The sequence below is a fragment of the Solanum lycopersicum genome, chromosome 1 (assembly GCF_036512215.1).
Source record: "Solanum lycopersicum chromosome 1, SLM_r2.1".
NCBI lineage: Eukaryota > Viridiplantae > Streptophyta > Magnoliopsida > Solanales > Solanaceae > Solanum > Solanum lycopersicum.
The window spans coordinates 89,014,661-89,035,600 of NC_090800.1; the positions used below are offsets into that span (position 1 = coordinate 89,014,661).

General features: G+C 28.9%; 1 protein-coding gene across 3 annotated transcripts; it reads left to right on the forward strand.

The window, feature by feature from the left end:
- The first annotated feature begins 6,337 nt into the window (after positions 1-6,337).
- Positions 6,338-12,774, forward strand: LOC101263472 (uncharacterized). Of its 3 annotated transcripts, none has more exons than XM_010316686.4 (5): positions 6,338-7,315; positions 7,409-8,133; positions 8,221-8,301; positions 11,569-12,207; positions 12,429-12,774. In XM_010316686.4, the coding sequence occupies exons 1-5, from the start codon at positions 7,222-7,224 to the stop codon at positions 12,474-12,476; spliced, it is 1,587 nt and encodes a 528-aa protein (XP_010314988.1). In that variant the 5' UTR covers positions 6,338-7,221; the 3' UTR covers positions 12,477-12,774. The 3 variants fall into 3 exon arrangements, with proteins under 3 accessions (XP_010314988.1, XP_025883680.1, XP_019067372.1); XM_026027895.2 differs by having other exon boundaries at positions 6,345-7,315; positions 12,323-12,774; XM_019211827.3 differs by having other exon boundaries at positions 6,351-7,315; positions 12,328-12,774.
- The last annotated feature ends 8,166 nt before the right edge of the window (positions 12,775-20,940 follow it).

The window sequence follows — 20,940 nt, forward strand, 5'->3', positions numbered from 1 at the left end:
ATACAATTAAATAACTTCTTTAATTTCTTGCAGCTCAATAATGTTGATGTAAAATATGATTATCTTCACAAGTAAGCCTAGCTTATACAAATACGACTAAATTCCTAAAACAGTAACTATGTCCAACAAAAGCACTTCATGTCACAACTTAGATTTGAAACAGTAAACAACAGAAGTGGACATTCTATCCTTCATAAAAAATGTAGGTACATATCTTAAGCTTGCAAATAATCAGGAATCACCGGAAAAATACGTTTTGTACACAAATATATAGTCAAAACACTAACAGTTGAACAAAGAAGATTTCTAATTCCAAAATCTGGATAAACTTGTCCTATGTTGTGTCCCTTATTTCGTACTCATAACAGCAAAATTAGAGTTTTACATAAACATAAGAGTTGTATATATACGATTAGCTGTTCAAATCATATTTACTCACTGTAAACAAAGTTCTATTGAACGAGATATGATTAAAATATCAAACATTACCCAGCATAAAAATAGATTCTTTATCACTTATCAAGAGGAAGTGTGTGTCGAATTCCAGCCAAAAGGACCTAGATAATGGTCTAAGATTCCTATACTTCAGGTGAGACGAAAATTACAAGAGGAGATATGAAGATATACAAAAGTGACCTTAGTCACATGGACAGATGTCACCAAAAGGAGTTGCCCAAACAAATAGTTGACTACCCAAAAAGGATAAATATATATCTGTATTTATATATCTTATACCCACACTTTCAATGTATATGTAAATATAATTAGAAAATTATGCAAATACCTCTGTACAATACCTTTAATTACGATGACACTTATGTTAAGCGAGGTTGCAAGTATCACAAAATTTCAAATCCCCAAAATGAGAATAAAACATATTGTAGTAATTAAGCAACAGTGTATCGACATGAAAATCTTGATCTAATATTTTACAAGACCCATTCGAATGTCCATAATAAAATATTTTTTGAAATTGGCTGTTAATTTTTTATTAATTACAAAATTTTACACAAATATTAGTGATATTCACACATAGAATTATAACTAAAAGATATGAATTTAAAACTAAACAACATAGCTAGAATTGATCTCATAAACGTTAAAATTAAATTAAAACAGAACAAAATAATACAATCAACCTTCTGTTTTTACGTTGTAAAGTAGTTAGCCAACTATGAAACTTTTTACTAATTTCAAAGGCATAAGGTGGACTATGCCTAAAAAGGCGGGTCAGAATCTAGTAAGCTAAAATTATGAAGGGAGTAATAGCATGGACAAAAACAGATGAAAAATTGTCCCAACAGTGATATGGCGAACCCTTTTGGAAGGAGAGAAATTCGAGATGTTTTGAAAGTGTCAGCAGTCCTTGATATAGAATTAAAATGAACTGCATTATCACTTTTTGCTATTGGTGTAATTATGAGTATATAAAAGATCCTGTAACAATTGTAGACATTTTAGGATCCTTGTAAGTGAGATTAATTTTTTTTTTTTGATTGCTGAGCCTACTAAGTTATAGGTAGCTCTGTGATGTAATTTTTTTGAACCCCAGCCTTAGTACTGAAGATTTATACAAAAACTTGTTACTTTTGCCAAAAAAAAAAAAATGAACACATCAACGAATACATGCATACTTCAATCTCAGACTCTCTCATATGTAGCAAGAGAAAGAAAAACAAAAAGAAATTAAAAAAACATCTTCTAATAAATCCAACTAAATCACAGCTGTTCTATACATTGTTGTTTTTGGTATAACAAATTATATTCCTCTACTATGTGACAAAAACCACAGCCCCGATTTAAAAAAATATGGCAATGTTTTTAAAGTGTGAATTTAAAACTAGACGCATCAAATAAACTACGTTCATTAACAATCATGATTATATAGGTAAACAATAACAACAATGCAAGTCTAATGTAAGAAGTCGATGAATTTTTAAATTCATAAATACTCTTTTAAGTAATTTTTTTTTTTAAATGCTAACTTCAAATAATTTATAGTTGAATGTGCCTGACTAAATATCACAAACAGTAAAAATTAAAATTTATCAATAGCTAAGAAATAAAAATGTTATTAACGGGAAAAAAACATGAATAACATATGTTGCGTTAGAAATAAGTGAATCAAATTCTGTCATAGTATCTAAGATTTTATGTAAGGAAAAATATCTTAAATATATTCGAATTTTGACTGAAATTATTATAACGATATTAAATTTTGAAAAAAACTTTTTATCCTCTGCACTATTTAATAGTGTATTTTAAATGTATATATATGCCCATATAAATATAAAAATATTATAAATTATAATCAGTAATGTATCTATCTTGGAAACATATATATGATAGTTGAATTTGCTCTTTTTATCTTGATTTTTTTTACCATATATGATTATTCTTCACAATGGTAAATTTATATTTTTATATATTTAACAAAAAAAATGTAATTATTTGTTAATGGAAAGGTCAAAAAGTCCTTTTCCATAGGCCGAGTAGTTGCATGGCGTGTTCGTTTAAACCTTTTACATTATCTTTTTGTGTGCATTGTTTTACGGTCAATTTATCCAATAAAAAATAAAATAAATAACAAGAAATCAATTAAGTAGTGGAATGCTTGGATTCGTGGACAGTTGAAACTTGAAAATACATTAGTCTAATAAAAATAAACTATACCTTATAGGTTTATATTTGTGAAATAGCATAAGATTTTTTTTTTTTAAGAAAATAAATTTCATTTTCATAAATAATCATGTTTAAGCATTTGTTCCAATTGAGTAGTATTTTTTTTATAGTTTATTCTAGTACTTATCTCATTGGATAAAAGTCGAGGTAATATTTCAAATAATCACTTAATTATGATTTTTCTTCTTTACATAAAATCATTCAATTTTGATTTTTAACTATTATTATGCATTTTTTTCATAGAAAATCACTCAATTTTAATTTTTTGAATTTAATTTTTTCGTATAAAATCGCTCAAAAATAGGTGTTTACTTAAAAAAATCATTCAACCAATTTAATTAATGAAATTAACTACTAAAATTTTAAAAATATTACTTAATAATCCTCCCGACTAAATTTACCTATTAAAAATTTGGATACTGCTTAATAACCAGAAAATTTGATCAGAAATTTAAAAAATTTATAAATCATTTTTATTTTAAAATCAAATTGATCTTTTTTCTATTTTAATCAAAAGATATTAAAATCAAAAAGGTAAAAAAATATTCAAAAAAGATTAATAACATAATGTGAAATATATTGTTAACCATTCTAACCAAGTTTTCTGGCAAAAGGATTTTTCCTAAAAATTTCTACATGAAAATTATAATTTTTTAATGTGCTTTTTGGAATAGTATACTCTAGTTTCCATGGGGAATGGGGATTAAGTTTAACATAATGTTTTCTTTTCCTAAACTTTAAAATACATAAATTAAGGAATAATATGAATAGGTTCACATGATGATGCAAACAATTCAAAATTACCTATAGATTTCAATTAAGAAATATAATTTTTCAACCAATCATGATTTTTTCTCATCGATATTGTTGGTCACTAAACTACATATATAAATACAATTAGCCAGCCAAATTAGCATATATAATCACATGTGATTTGCAAGATCTCAAAGAATCCATAAAAATATGCGTAGTACTTAAAGATTTTACATTGAATACTAATAATAATGGTCATTAAATGATTCAAATAATATCTTTTAAATTTTAATTGTGGAGAATTTTATTTTTTTTAAAAACTTAAATAGTTTAAGTGACTTTTTGGAAAGAAGTTTATAGTTGAGTGATTTTTAAATTAAAAATCAAAGCCAAGTGACTTTATGTGAAAAAAGTCCATAATTGAGTGTTTTTTAAATTAATAATCAAAGTTAATAAGTGAATTTTTATGTGAAAATACTTCATAATTAAATAATCATCTGAGATATTATCTCATAAAATCATTGTATAACAAATAGCCTTTCATCCAAAACTAATTTTCTTTTTCACTTTTACGTGGGCACTTAAATGTATACACTATATGTGTATTTCATGTTAATTGTTCACAAATTTTGTGTTACTACATTTATTAACATATTGATATATTTATTAATATATTAATATTGATATAAAACATTAACACTATGGAGACATATTGTAATACAAAACTTATATGGTAGTTGTCACAATTTTAGATTTTATTCTGTGTAAGAGATTAAATGAATTTATTATGATAATTTTATATTGTATTTTCTTGAAGTTAAATTTTCAATTATTAATAAATAAAATCTACCATTTTAAAAGTCCAAATCAAGATTAATTCATATAAAAATTACAAAGTAAAATAAATAAGCAAATTTAACTTATTTTCTTGTGTACTCCATGGAGATGAAATTACAAGTGAAGTATATTATAATTGAAATGCATTAAATAACTATTTCAAATTTTTGTGTTTGAAATTAGAGCCAAAATTTCAGTATGAATTGATCTCAAATTTAAAATTTTACACTTAATTTCCATATATATATATATATATATATATATATATATAAATTTATGTTAATTGTAATTATTTATTTATTTTTTACCCTCCATCTTTTATTATTAGTTTGTTTGTTTGTTGAGATTTATGTTTGAATGTAAGATTTTTAGAGTATAATGGTAGGAGTAATTAATTAAGTAATATCAATAAACGTAAATTAGCTATTCTTTTTGTATTGGTCAAATATTTAAGACTAATAAGAACTTTATAAGAAAAAAATATGAAGAATAATATTATTTGTGTATTAATTTTGTAACATGTTATAGTAAGTAAGACATATAAAAATAGAAAAAGAGAAAATATAATATCAATTACTTATTTAAATAATAAATCCATTTTAAAACTATTGTGATTTATTAGTGATTTGTTTCGGTACTAATAATTGATATAGTATCACAAACACAATATTTTATTTTATATAATTGATCGTTAATGATTGTTATGCTATCAAATCAAGCAAAAGTCGACAAAATTAGTAAATAGACACTAATAACTATATCACTTCTTGAGGTGTAGATCTTTACACGAAATTTATTAACGTATATTATTTTATGCATCGAATTATATGTCATTTTTTCTAATCGCTTTCAAATTTTTAAATATTAAATATATTTCTTAATTTTGAAAAAGAAAAAATGCGAAGGACATTTTGCTACGGTTCTGTACTTTTTTTAAAAGTAATTAATTAAAAAAATAAAAGGAAAAGCTTGGCGACCACACTTTCTAGTCTTTCAAACTCACACGCAGAAAACGGACTACTAGTATTTATATTTTATATGTTTTATTTATTATTATTATTTTTCTATTTTCTGGTATTTGTTTCCGTTTAAATCTCAATTTTTTATTTTTTGATCTTCAAATATTTTCTTAACGAAAAATTTTATGGTGTTTGAGGTACAATCAACAATAGTTATATGAAGACACTATTTCTTTTTGACAAGTGTTTTTGTGGATCCCTCCTTTTGTTGTCGCACTTTATCTTTCAAGCTTCTATTTTCTCAAATTTTAATGCTTTTAACGCATATTTTCTATGTAAAATTTTATTTTTTATTTTATTTTTGCATCTTTTAAAGCTTTTTTTTTAGTTCTACCTCTAAGTGAAAAAATATAATACTAATGCATCTTGTTCTATGAGAGAATCCATTTTTTATTTTATCTTGCATCATCTAAAACTTTTTTTCAATTCTATCTCCAAGTGAAAAAAAATAATTCATGCTACTATTATTTTGTGTTTTTCACAAATTTTTTTGGTTAATTTTTTTTATATTAATTCTTATAAACTCACAATGAAAAGATATTTACAAGAGTTTCGTTTCACATTTTAAGACACTACTATATGTAAAGAATTTAACAAATATAGAAAAAAAAGATAATTGAGTGCTTAATATCATTAAGACATTATTATTAATACTAAACATTAAAAACATAAAATGGTTATATAATAAATAAAAATATAATTGACAATTAAGAATTGAGTAATTAAAATTGAAATCTCAAAAGAAAAAATTTAAATTACCAGATAATTGAGTGAATTTTTAATTCTTTGATGAGAGTTCAATTTATTTTTTAATTCAATATCTTTGAATTCATCCAAGAAAATTAAATTTATATTGTTCTAATATATTACTTTAATTTCCCTCAAATATATATAAATTATCAAGGTGAATTTTAATTTTTTCTTTAATCAAAATAAAATTTACAAAAAGAGTTATAAGCAAAATAAAAAATATAAATTGAAAGAGAAAAAAATGAGGAATTGAACAGATACAACTGGCCCACATACAAATGGCAAGGCAAAAAAGCCTCACACAACTGATACTATGTGTGCGAGGCACAAAATAAAATTTTTCCGCACCACACGGATGCATAAATTTTCTTCTTCTACCAGTGTTTCTCTCTCACCATAACTCTTCCACATACAGACTTATTAATCTCTTAATTGTTACTATAAACTTTGTTTATCATCATTATCTATATCAGTTTTTTTCGCTATATACCCTTGAGAAATACAACAAAAATAGATAAAAAGGAACTGAATTGGGCTCTGTTATTATTCAATTTTGATTATATTCTTTTATTGGGTTTAATTCAATTCGACTGTTTTGCTTTATTGTTTTGATTATTGGGTGAATTCTTCGGATTTTTGGACGATAAAGTTCTGTTTTGGACTATGTTTTTGTGAATGCCGTCTTATATTGGTCTCTCTTTTGCAAGTTTTGAAATCTAGGGTTTCACTGTTTCCTTGTTATCTGTAGTGGGTCGGACTGATTTCTCACGGTAGAGTCGTAGTTTTCTGGTTTCTTGGTTTATTCATTGGTTTTTACTGATTGAAATTTAGTTGAAGATGGAATAGGGTTCTTGTTGATGATATTTAGTGCACAGAATGGATCATCCATAGTGAATAGCATTGTGGGGTTGTCTCTTTTTGAATCATATAGGGTTCTGGAAATTTTTAATCTGACCCCTATAGACTGATTTTGATTTTGTTTCTAAAGCATGAGAAATATGGGGAGTGCAGACGAGTAGCCGAATCATATTAATCTCGGGCTGGATTGACTCATCTAACTCGTTTGAGTGTTCCTCTTTAGTGTGATTGCTTAAGTATTATAATTTTGTGTCTTTTAGGGTTTAATTTTTGTAAGAGAGGAACTGGGTTGCTTGGATGCATAGAACTAAAATAGGTTAGGATGGAAACAAGTGAACCTACATTAGCCCCACAATGGTTAAGGAGCGGTAAACATGTGTCAAGCTTCGGCGCCGCATCATCCCGGTTGCATCCAGGTTACTTTCATGCTCTAATTAGTTTTTTTTTATATATGAAACATGCATTTTCATGTCACTTGAACTATTTGCTTCTTTCTGTTATCATTATAGATGATGCAGCCCCATCAAAACATGCACACAAGAGATCACTGTCAGTGAATACGGACAATAAAGAGTGGAGGCGTCCTGCTTCATCTGATCGAGCCATCTCTTCACGGACTCGGTGGAGCTCCAACAGTAGTAATTCCCCTAACTTTCAATCTTACAATAATTTTAGAAATCATCACAGAGACATGGATAAAGACATTAACAAGTACCGGGAGTCATCAACTTTAAGAAATCATAGGTCTAGGGACTTTTCCGATACTTCCAAGAAACATCACTTGGAAATATTTGAGGAAGGGTTACAGTCACCTTCAATGACTTCTGGTAGAATTAGTGAGAAATGGCCTAGGAATTTGAGCAATGCTGGTAAGATCAAACTAACTGACAACAATGGCGTGCTTGCGGATAAAGCAATTGAATGTGGCATCCGACCCTTAGTAACTGAAAAACGACAAACATCACCTGGCCTTGGAAGTGTCGGATCTCCTGGTTTGGGTACTAGGACTCAGGGTATACCAACAAGTCCGTCAGGCAGTACTGTCAACAAGTTGGCATCTGCATTAGCAGTTACTACAGCAGTTGCCGGTAACGATAACTCTGGTCTATCTTCCATGAAACGAGCTGCCTCTTCTGGACCTTCTTCTCCAATTTTTAGCAAGTCAAGTGGCAGATGTCTTAATATGGCTGAAACTGTCGCTAAGGGTCTTCCTTGTGCTCAGACTATTTCCCAGGTTTGGTTTGTTTCCCTTTTTGTTTATATGGGTGTGGCTTACATGGGAAAGTTAGCATTCTCATACTCTTAATGTTTAACATAACAGGTGTCCCAAGCAAATCACCGACTTGAAGAGCTTGCTATGAAGCAATCTAGGCAATTGATACCACTGGTGGCTAAGGCCTCGGTAAGAGCTTTGCTTCCTATATATGTTTAATTATTATATACATTAACTTCATAAAAAATTTAAATATTACTATGTACATGAAAGTCATTCCCAAATTATTTACTATAAAGGTCAGTTATTTGACAGAACTGCTTGCTCTTGTATGATCTAACACCTTTATCAGAAGGTTTAATTGGGTAGCCTTTGGGAATTCTTAAGTAATGCTTCAGAGACTCTGCTTATTTGATTTTCTGACCTTTTCCACCAGTGATTACTATGAGTTTGACACTCAAGTGTTTCCTGTCTCTTGCAGGATTAATTAATGCATTTATTACTCGGATGTTTCCCTTTCTCTTTCACAATTAATTATACAAATGCATTTATTACTCACGCATCGATTAATTATCTAAATACATAGCTAGATAACATGGTCTGTGTTTAGCCTGACCAAGGACAATTTACCGTCAGTTACCAGTAAGAATCACAGTGTAACAATGATAATTCAAGAGAATTAATGTCATGATGTTCTGAGAAAAAGAGTTACTGTATTTTTTATGGTGCTTCTTTGTCCATTTATGATACCTCGTGATTGGTTTGAACTACATGAATGTAGTTTCTAAAACTGGATTATTTGCTATTCAAAATCACACAGTTCTGTTTAAATTAGGAAACCAGCTAATGAATCAGGAACTTAGTAAATTGTGCAAATTAATGGGTAAACTAATGCGAATGATTTCACGCCTGCTTATAACCTTTCATGGCCCCCCTTTCCCTCCCCTTTTATGTTCATTTTGGGATTGTTTGGAAATACATTCTGCGGTCACATAAGTAAGATTGTTCACTTCAAGACTGCTATTTCTCATATTGTGGATTTTGATTCTTTGTGTGTTCAATCTTTTGTGCAAATAGTATATTTAACTGTGGCTTGTGGATTTTATTCTCCATCTCCATGCTTTTGAGCTCAATTGTTATTAGTTATTTTAGGATTGTATAATTTTCCTTGGCTCCATATGTTTGGCAAATTATAATTTATATTATATCCTAGTTGATGAAATATAAAACAGATTTTGAGTTACTGTGAATTTTTTTACTTTTAAACACTTAAATTCACAACCATTCTTTATTTATTTTTTCTTTGTTGTCTATTCTCCTGATAACTGATGGCCGTAGAAAGTTGTGGGGATTTTTATATACATCTAGCAACAGATCTGGTGCACATAAAAGTAAGTAGTCTTAACCAAAAGAGATGCAAAAAGAAGGGGCTTGTGTTTTAGAAAAATGTTTCTTTGGTTGTTATGTTGAACTGTCTAATGAGCCCTTGACATACCCATATGCCGTTCCAACGGTTCAAAGCCTCAGTCGCTCTTAATTTTATGATTTGGAATAATGAGGCAATTCAAAATATTGTTGTGCTCAAAAACTGTATACGAAGATCTAATCAGAAGTATTTTGGGATTTAAGAATAAATTTGAAAGGGTGGTGTGGAGTGTGGTGGAGAAGACAAAAGTCGAGGGAATTATGATGAGTTTGACATTCTCGTGACAAAACATTCTTTTCTATGGATGATGATCATAACAGACTTGCCTATCCTGAGCCCTGACTGATCATCATGTATCACAAGGTATTATGGATGAGCTGTGTTCCGTGTTCATAAGGCTTGTTCATGTTGCAGGTAGGATTTCTTGTTTCGGTTAAACTTGTCACTTGGTTTGTGAAATAGACATGGCCAATTCTCACTAACTAGGGGAATACAGACCTTTTCTTGGTGGTGCTGGGCTGCCATTTCCCAAAAGCATACAAGTGATTTGCTCTCCAATTTTTATGGCCTATAATTGAAATAACAAAAAATGGAAAGAGACTAACCAAAAAGAAACTGCTTACAAAGTCACAGAGACGGCTTGTTCCATTATCACTATTTTAAAGGCCTACCTATAATATATACAAAACTGTATGAGTGGAAATGACAGATGGGATGGCTGCCCTTCTCCATGTCAGCCTTCCCAGCAATTGGATGGGAGGAGGTTTTATATCACTCTTATCTTCCTGTAAACTACTGGAAGTGACTATGCATGGTTTATTGAAGTGCACTTATTGTGCACAAACGCCTACTTACCTAGGTTACTAAGTACATTTTCTTCTAAAAGGTGGGACCAATTTTTATCTCGTACATCACTTGCTGGTGGTTTGTATATGATAGGGCCTCATGTAATATAATGTCAAACTGCTAAGTATCGTCCACTTTAAATTTGGAATCCTCCTCTTTTTAATGCTTCATGATATGCTTGCTCTTCCCTTTATGACATGTATTGTCGGTCATTCAGTGGAAAACAAATCTTATTTTCTTTGTTTATGACTTGAAGAATGCCTTTATGAGATCAGTGGCAGAGTCAGAAATTACGAAGCGTGTCAAAAAATCTTAAACGCTGCAACAAGTGAGATTCGAACTCGTGACCTTAGTTGCGCGGACTCTTCACTTTTGATGCCGCACCCGTCTCGGATTATTCAAAAATACACTACTTTTGACGAATCTGACACGCACCCATTGGCATTTTTGGAGAGTCCGAGCAACATAGCTCGTGACTGCCTTAAGCCTGAACATCTCAGGCGTGCCATAACCACTAGGCTACAACACTTCATTGTTTCAAGAGTATCCAAATATGTTATTTAACCATTTAACATATCATTCTATTGTATATATAGTATAATTTTCTGACGTGAGTATAGTGTAGCTATGCCACTGTATGAGATCACACTTTTTTTTTATCTTCTAATCCACCATAAATCCTTTCATGTATCCAAAATTATGCATCATCCGTGAGTTTCCTGTTTGGGAAATCTATGTTGGTTGGCAATATTAAAATTTCCTTCCCTATTAGTGTTATTTAGAAGTATGTTCATATTCTAATTGCATGGAAACCATTTATGTTTATTTTTCTATACTAGAACAATCCACGTTCTACCCCATTACGGAAACATATGGCAATGCCTTTCTGAAGGTGTTTTAGGGAAAATTATTAGTGGCGACTAGGTTAACGATAGGAAGTTACGGAAAGAAGTAATAAGTGAAAGATGGGAGAAAGTCATAGTGTGGTGGTACCGTGGTAGAATACTTTATCTGATTCCTGCAGTCCCAAGTTTTGTATTCTGCAGCTTCATTTAGTAATTCATTTAAGTACAATTTTTTTTACCACTTGTTTCCTTACCCCCTCCCCTGTAGACCCCATTAATCATATGTTTGACATGAATTACTATCTTGATAAGATACAATTCTGCAATCTTTGAATTTAGGTGCCAAATCATTCTGATAAATCAAGAACCAAGGTTGAGTTGCGGCAACAAACTGTCTCATCGTCTCATCCTGTCAGTCACAATCTCTCAAGTGTCTGCATCTCAAGCAGGATTCACGTCTACAAGCCAACAAGTGACAGGAATGGTGTTTCTCCTGTTGTTAACAGTAGCCTGAGCCAAAATATACACAGCAGAGGTCCAAATGCGCTTTTGGCCGTTCCTGTGTCTGCTTCTACACACAGTCCAGGAAATATTGCAGCTCCCTCTACCTTTGAACCCAAGCCTGTTGGGACAATGGTGCAAAAGAAACTATCATCCCAAGCTCAGAGTCGGAATGATTTCTTTGATCGTATGAGAAAGAAATCTAATGCACATGGCATCCCTCAGGATCAAGATGCTTCACTATCTGATGAGACCCCAAGGGTGGAGCAATCAACTGAGATCTTGGGTGAAAATACATGCAACAGTGACTCTTTCGACGGAAAGAATACTGACAAGAGCTTTTCAACTTGTGATGCGATGTTGTGTTCAGACGAGGAAGAGGCTGCACTTTTGCGTTCTATGGGCTGGGAGGAAAATGCTGATGAGGGTGGCCTTACAGAGGAGGAGATCAGTGCCTTCTACAAAGATGTTGCGAAGGTACTTGTTCCTTCTAGTTGACGAAATCATGTTTCTAATTGAAATTTTATCTGAACATGCTGTGATAGTTAATTATGGACCTCGTATTTATTGTATTACTAACATTTCTTCTCAGAATAGGTGCAGGGCATCAAATTCGAAGCTGTTGTGAAGAAGTACAAAGCTCCACTTTATTGACTGAAAGATTTCCTGGCACTAAACAATCCCCTTTTTTTATGCAGTGCATCAATTCGAAGCTGGCATTAAAGATAATGCATGGGATCAAATGAAGTTTATGATGCCTCTCCGCTCTTGAATTTGAGATGTTTGCGCCATTTCTTCTTGATACAGCTTAACCCAAATGCTATACGAAAATGGTTCATGGTTTTTGTCTGTACTTGATTCAGAAACTTTTCTGATAACTTTTCTCGTTCGATAGATTTTGTGGGAAGCAATGAGAGAATAGAGAGGGTTATTGTTTATGTGCTTTCCCAGTCCTGTGCATGAATCTTGATTGGTTTTGGCACCTTTTAACTTCGTAGATTCTGGTAATATATAGATTGTGCCTTTGTTTTGGAGGGTTGGAAATCAACTTTTTAAGAATGACCCTAATAATTAGAGTTTAGAACTTTACTTGCCTCAACTTTACAAAAGAAAATTGTTTCTAGAAATCATATCTGCTTTGAAAGTAATTATAATAATTTGCATGCTGCTGCATGTTGAATTAGTATTTGGTATTGTAGGTTTTTATTATGCTTCTTTAGAGTTGAGGTTGGTAACCATATGCCTTTTTTGATGCTTAAATTGTTTGTTACCTTGGCAAATAATTTTTTGCTACAATTTGGCCCGTGTTTGGCCATAGATTTTCATCATGTGTTTGGTCATAGTATTTGAAAAACATATTTCACTTTTTTAAGAAATATATGTTATACCCATAAGTTTTAAAAACTATTGAAACTAACCATATGTTTGTATTTTATAGCAAGATAGAAACATTAGGATTCATAACTTCCTTAATAAGTCGATTGGATCTTATTAGTAGCAAATAACAAGTAGGGTTTATGGCATTGAAGCATTGTGATAATGTGGAGAGTAATCATACATGAGTCGATTGTTCGTCATTTTCATCGATAGTCGATTTTTTACATGAATATCTAAATAGTGATAACATAAAGGAGAAGGAGGCCTAATTCAATTATATAATGTTCAAAAGTTTGATTCTAATTTTTTGAAATAAAGTCAAGTTAGAGGAAATTAAAAAACCAAAGTCAGGGCAACTATTAAGTTAATTGGACTAAATTATCTTAATTGTCACTATCTCCAAGATTGGATTGGTCCTTGATCCAATCAATTATTTTACTAATTTTTCTTTTTGATGATATATTTAAAAAAATAAATCAAGATTAGTTTAGGTCAAAGTATATATATAAAAAAAATCAAATTGGAATCATGTTAATTCTTATTATCATCATAGTGATTAAAACATTACCGAGAAAATAGGAAGATCAAGTCCTTTGGATACATGTGTTAGAGAAGTTGACTTAATTTTAAAAAAATAATAGAAAAGTAAATAGCTTTTGTGAGAAGAAATGACTTCTAGTTAGGATATATTTTCTACTGTAATATTAGACTTGGATAAAAATATTAGTAAGAAATATTCAAATTATTGGAAAATGAAGATTATTATAAGAAAATTGACGCAAATTATCATAAAATTCAAAGGAAATAATTATCCCAAGTATATACATTATCGTTTCCTAACTTAATTCTTCAAAGTATGCAACGTTTACATCATATTCTTTTTCATCCCAGGCTAAGAATACATCTATTTTATTTTATTTTTCAAGACGATCAAAAATCAAAATCCTAATAAGTCCATATATTTGCATATGGATTTCTCTCACTTTACTATGACATTAAAATATTATCTTTATCATCTATAGTGCAATAAATAATATTATTCCTTTCTTAATTTTGAGTTTGAGCCCTGAGTACGAAAATATCGTTAATAAAGATCACTTTCTCTTCTTGATAAGACCCTGCATCATGTGAACAGACTCCAATACTTGGATTAAATGAGAAACAAAAAAATTAGTACTCCTTCTTGGCGCATCCCTTTAAAAAATAATAAATAGTAAAGATAATATTAATATGAGTTAATATCTCAAAAGTTCATTCAACTTTGAGAATTTATCTAGCAAAGTCATTAAACTTTGTTTTGTATCAATAAAATCATTAAACTTGAATATTTCTATCAATAAAATCACCGAATCAAATTTATTATTGAAAAAGTATTGACATATCAAAATAAATTACTCGTACATTTTTATATCATATAATCCAGATCCACAAATAAATAAAATCAAAGAAAACTCATTAAATCGGCACAAACTAAATTATGAAAATAATTTTTTTTAATGATATTGTTGAATAATTTACTTCTTGATTTAATAAATAAATGAATATCTTTTCTTAGTGAAACATATTTTTGTATTACTGTAATACTAATACCATAATAATTTGCCTCCTTAATTAAAAAAAATGAGTACAAGGACAAGAGCTGTCAATATGGGCTAGCTCACCCCATCCGGGCTAACCCATACATGCTTGGACATTTTACGAGCCAGGTCGGGCTATCCCATATTTTATGTGGGCCAGAAAATGATCGGCTCAGCCCACAAGTACGTGGGCTACAGTCTTGCCGGGTCAGCCCACTTTTTTTTAAAAAATATTTTTTTATAATTATTAAATTAAATTATAAATTATAATTTAAAAATATTATCATAAATATCGACAAAACAATATTACATTATGTTAGGCCTCATTTGTTTGCACTTAATGAGGTTTGAATCTCAATCATTAAGATTTGCCTTATTAAGTGTGTTTGTTTTTAAGAACTGGATCTTAATTATTCAGATTCAATTTATTAAGTTCGTTTGTTTTATTTTATTATAAGTCTCTTAATGGGTGTGGATATATCGGAATAAATCAGATCTGTAACACACCCTTAACACTATTCAGACTAAAAAATAAGACTTATATCTTAATTCAACTATATCACGACATCTCATAAAAATTGTTTTCTTATTTAATTAATATTAATTACATGTTTGCCATTATGATTTCCTTTATTCACATTAACTTAATATACATATTTTACTTTCTAAATTAATAAATATATTTGAATTGATAAGCACTCACATGATATAATATTTAGCACGGTTTTAAAAAATAAGAAAGTATTAGTTATTTAATCGATAACAATATAAAATTTCTATAATAAAATAAAATATTTTTCTAAACTATATATTTACTACTCTATATAAACTATTTTAAATTGCATTATATTAGATTCTCAAAGTATTTGAGTGCAAAAATAGTCATATTAATGACGTAACTTGATGTTGAGTTCTTAAAAGATTAATTATATTAGCTTTGTTATGGTAAAAATGTTCAAAATATTATTTTATATGAAAAACAACTATTTTACTAACAAGGTTTTTATAATATTTTATTGATATAAAGTTTAATTTCATATGTCATTCAGATATTGAAATAAACTGTCCTAATAATTTAGTGTTCAGATTCAAAGACAATATTTTAATATTAAGATGTTTATTCAGATTTACACATCTAGATCTTAATGCATATCTTAATATTTAAATGTGTATTCAAATTCAAACGTCTTAATCTTAATGGAAACAAATGAGACTTTGTCACTACTTGTTAATCAAATTCACAAATAAAATTATCTTTATAATATTTAGGGAAAATGCACAAGTACCCCTTAGACTATGATCGAAATTCCAAAAACACACTTTACTAAGGTTGTATTACCCCCCTGAACTTTTTTTTAATAATTTTTTGTACCTCTTTAGCTTACGTGGCATTCAAATATTTCTGACGCGCCTCAATTGCGTGGAGTCTCATAGAGTGCCACATTAGACAAAAAGGTGTATAAAATTACAAAAAAACTTAATATTTATTAAGTTTTTTTTTTTCAACTAAAAGTACAAATATCTAAATAGAAATATTAACCTAATTATTTTGATTTTGGACTCTCTATATTTTTAAATTTTAATATTATATTATATTTTTAAATTAATTTTTATTGGCCCACGGGCCGACCCTACCAATATTTCTCAAGCCCCCCAAAAAGCCCTTTTCTTAAATGGGCTCCAAAAATCTTAGTCCAGCCCCATTAAATCCCGGGTTAGGCCAGGCCGGCCTAACAGGACTAGCCCATATTGACGGCTCTAACAAGTACTATAGCAAAACAAAACAATTTAAATCCAAAACAGGAAGAAAAACAATAAAAAAACGTCAAAAATAAAACAAGTATTTATTAATTAAGTTCTTCAGCGTGTAACGATTTTCAGATGTTTCTTGCTATAAATTATAGGTAAAAGCCTTACTTCTCCTTCGTAATTTTCACTATTTGCTAACGTTAGATTTTTTAAACTTGAAAATAATATTTTTTCAAATTTGTTAATAAATAAATTTTGAAATTTGAATTTGTGTTTGCACATACATTTTAGTTGATTTTTTTAAAAAAAGTTTTGTGAGAGGAAGTGGAAGTTTTTAATAAGATTTCTCTAATTTTATTTATTTGTGAGATTCATATAAAAATATTAATTTATTTTGCTATGTCAATACCTTTTTTAGTAATAAATTGAATGGGGTGATTTTATTGATAGAAAGGTCTAAGTTTAGTGATTTTAGTGATGTAAAATAAAGTTTAATGATTTTGTTAGACAAATTTTCAAAATTGAGTGACCTTTTGAGATATTAATTCATATTATTATCTTACCCTTTAACTTTGTCAAATTTAATGTTTTGATAAATGTTTTAGATGATAAATAGTACTTCCTCTGTCCCTATTTATTTGTCCATATTTCCTCTTTTAGATGTCCCTATTTACTTATCTATTTTGACAGATCAAGAAAGGACAATTTTTTTTCCTATTATACCCCCATTTAAACTTCTTAAAAATTTCTAAGTTTTAATTCATCCTTTTCAAACCATATTAAATAAGGGTAATTGTAACTTCACTATTCTAATTATTGTTATATTAATATGTGTTCCTTTTTTAAAGTGGACAACTAAATAGGGACAGAAGGAGTAGTATTTAATAACAAACATAAAATAGATATAAAAGATAAATTATCTCTTGATTTTCTAAATTGAACAAATATTGTTGAACAACTAATTTTAGTATAGTGGACAATTACTATTGTTAGATGACCTTATTATTTCATCAAACGAGCTACGTTATTATTTCATCATAAGGTAAATTATCTCTTGATATTGTTGCGACGACGCTTTCTCTTCCTCAAAGTCTCAAAGACCCCGCCTATATAAAAAGTCTTTTACCCAAAATAACCTTCCCTTTAGGCATTATCTTTTTTTATCGTGGGGATCGAGTTGGGTACAAGTAGGGATGGTAATGGGGCGGGGTACATGTGGTGCAGGATGGATTTAAGCTTATTGGGTGGGTTTAAGGTTGTGTGGGGTCGGTGGAATGTGGGACGGATTGAATTGAGTTTTTTTTATAAATTATTGTGATTTGTGGGGTGAGTTGCGGTTATATGTAACATTATGTGCGCGTATATTTAATTCTAACTTTTTACATGTTATAGAAATGTGATAAAATATTATTTATTAAGATAATCTCTTTAAAGCTACTAAAATATTCAAGATAGTAAATGAAAATAGTTCAATAAAAGATAATTCAATTTCTTACATGTTTTTCAATTGACCTTTAAAAATAAAATAAAATGAGTTAAATAAAAATAAGCAAAATACTTGATTCGACTCATATTTGAAATGGATAAAAACGAGTTACCGAATGAATAATATGAGTATCCATATTCACCCTTATTATAGGTATATCTCAAGTTTCAAAAGCAAAATCTCTTACCCAAACCCCAACGCCAATTAACGTCTCAAAATCAATTTATGTTATTTTTTAAAAAATATATATTTTTTCCTTGTCCAACCCAACCTTAACGGGATCACCTATACCTTAAAGTAAAATATTAATGTCACTTTTGTTTCTTTTATAAATGAGTCTTTTTTTACCTGTTTTACAGCAACACTAAAGGAGTCTTAAGTATCCATTCTAAAACTATTGGGACAATTATATAATTTATTCATTGGGTGCTCTATGTTAATTTTATACAAATACCTATCGATTTTTACATAGATATATATATTTCACAACGAAGTTAATGGGTGCTCGAGCACTCGGCGAACACCACGTGGGTCCGCCCCTGATTTTACTCATTTAACTATCTATTTTTAAATGGATAGTATAAGTTTAACTTGTTTTTATCCATTTTAAAAGAATTGGATATAAATAATTAAATAAATATTCATATAAATTACTCATTTTACCATCTCTAAGAATAAGTAATTTTAAATTCGTCGATAGAAATAATTTCATATCCTTGACCACTCCTTTAATTTCCACCCTGTAAGGACACAGTAAAATAGGGTTTTTATTCAAGAATCTATCTTTCATCCTCCTCTAGCCATTTAAGGGTCATTTAATTTGATAATTGTGCCTAATTTTATCAGTTACATAATAGGTCCATTATTTTATTTCTTCGACTGAAGTAAAAAACCTATTGTCACATAAATCTTTGGCTAAATTTTATGTGTTTCAATTCAAAACCTAGCTATAAATAACACTAATAAATTATTTTGACTATTGTGACACTGAATATTGTTTTTTCAACTTTATTAGTTAGAAATTCAACACAATTAGGTCACCGGATGAGTCGTTCTACTCATATTTTTCATATTAGAGAGAATTTTTTTTAATCCCTAGCCCGTCTTGAATAAATAGTGTCATGTGCAATATTCATCGATGATATTTCATTAATGTTCATTGACTATTGTGATACTGAATATAATTTTTTCAATTTCATTAGTAAGAAATTCAACGCACAATTAAGTTCGTTCGTGTGTATATATACTGAAAATAGTGATCATTGTTTTTCCTAGTGAAATTGAAGTTGCATTTGCCCTCCTTAATTATGCCATGCTAAATTATAATAGGGAGTAAATATAAACATAGTTTTTTTATAAAAAAAAATTATTAGTAACACTACTTTATCGTATGCTTTAATTATATTGCGGAGCTGCGTATCGATGTGAAATTCAAATAAGCAATATTATACCTCCATGGTCTCATTTTTGTCACATTCCCCATAAAATTTAAGAAAGAACAAAAATTGATTTAAAATATCTAATCTAAAATAAAACTTTAGATGTAAATTATTTTACTACGGATAAATGAAATTAAACTATTTCTCAATAGAAAAATGTAACTCTATTTTTTGTTTAGATATACCAAGTTAAAAGATGAAGTGTATGGCATTGAAACTAAAAAAATAAGATATGGCATTGGATACATCGGTGTAGAAACAAATCTATTGAACTATTCAATACACACTAATTTGATTAATTCAGATTCAAATTCGTAATCTCTTAATATTATGCTTTCACCCATCCATAGCAGGGGCATTATAATATATATATATATATATAACAATGTTGTCCCATAGGTGTTGTTTAAATGAGGGGAAATATAATTTAGAACAAACTATAATTGTCAGATCAATTTCAGTTTATCGAACTATATTTTCTTATCTTCACTATTTCCAAGAACTAATTATTTTTACTTGTCATTTATATTATTTTGAGATGTCTAGTAATATTTGTTCAATTTAGTGAAATAATTTATCATTTATATCTATATACCCCATTAAATATTATTCATTTCTCAATGTTTCGAAGATTTATATTTAATAAGGGTGATTTGATAAAATTACTTTTTAATATAGTAAACAAGTAAAATGGACGGATGAAATAATATCCAAACTTAATTGGAATAAAGTCAACGTGCACTAATTAAGTTTAGCGAGAAAAACTTTAATTGTAAATCAAGTCATTTACTACGTTGAATTGACATTTTGGAAATAAATCACCACATGTTAGGTTTTGAATGACATTTGGATTTTTGTTTTTTTTTTAAAAAAAACTTATATCTCGACCTCTAAAACTTACGGTAATTATAAAAAAAAAAAAAAGTATTTTTCTTCACATGTGCATTTTGATATATTGGATTTTTTTTTTGGTTATAGACATTTTGTTGGATTACCATGAATTATTCCTAAATAAATTAATATATATTGTTTTAGTTTTTGTTTACAAGGTAGAAATAGTAAGAAAATATCTTCTTCTAATTTTTGTTGTACTAGATGCTTGGAGAGGTAATAATTTGCCATGTGTACTTTATGAAAATATTACACTAGTCTTAGCCATCACTTGTAATATAAAATTTAATAAAATAGTATTTGTTATTATATTATGTAAGAATTAAATATTGCATATAGTTTAGAGGCTCATAAATCAAAGTGGATTTTGAGTTTATTACTTATATGTAGACCTTAATTTAGGGTTGGTTAATTAAAGAGGTAGGTTTTGAAACTCATGGATCAAGAAAGAGAACCAAAAACACTAAACTATATGACCTTGGTCAAGAGAATAAGACAAAGTTTTATTTATATTTTACTTGTTCACATTGTAATAATTTTCTTTTTAGAGTTAAACTATAAAAAATTTAATTAATATTTACGATTTATTATATTGATATGCAACAAATAAAAATTTATGATACTTTTCGTACAATTATTAATTATCTAAATTTTTTATTTAATATATCAAATTTTTTAATTTGTTATGTTA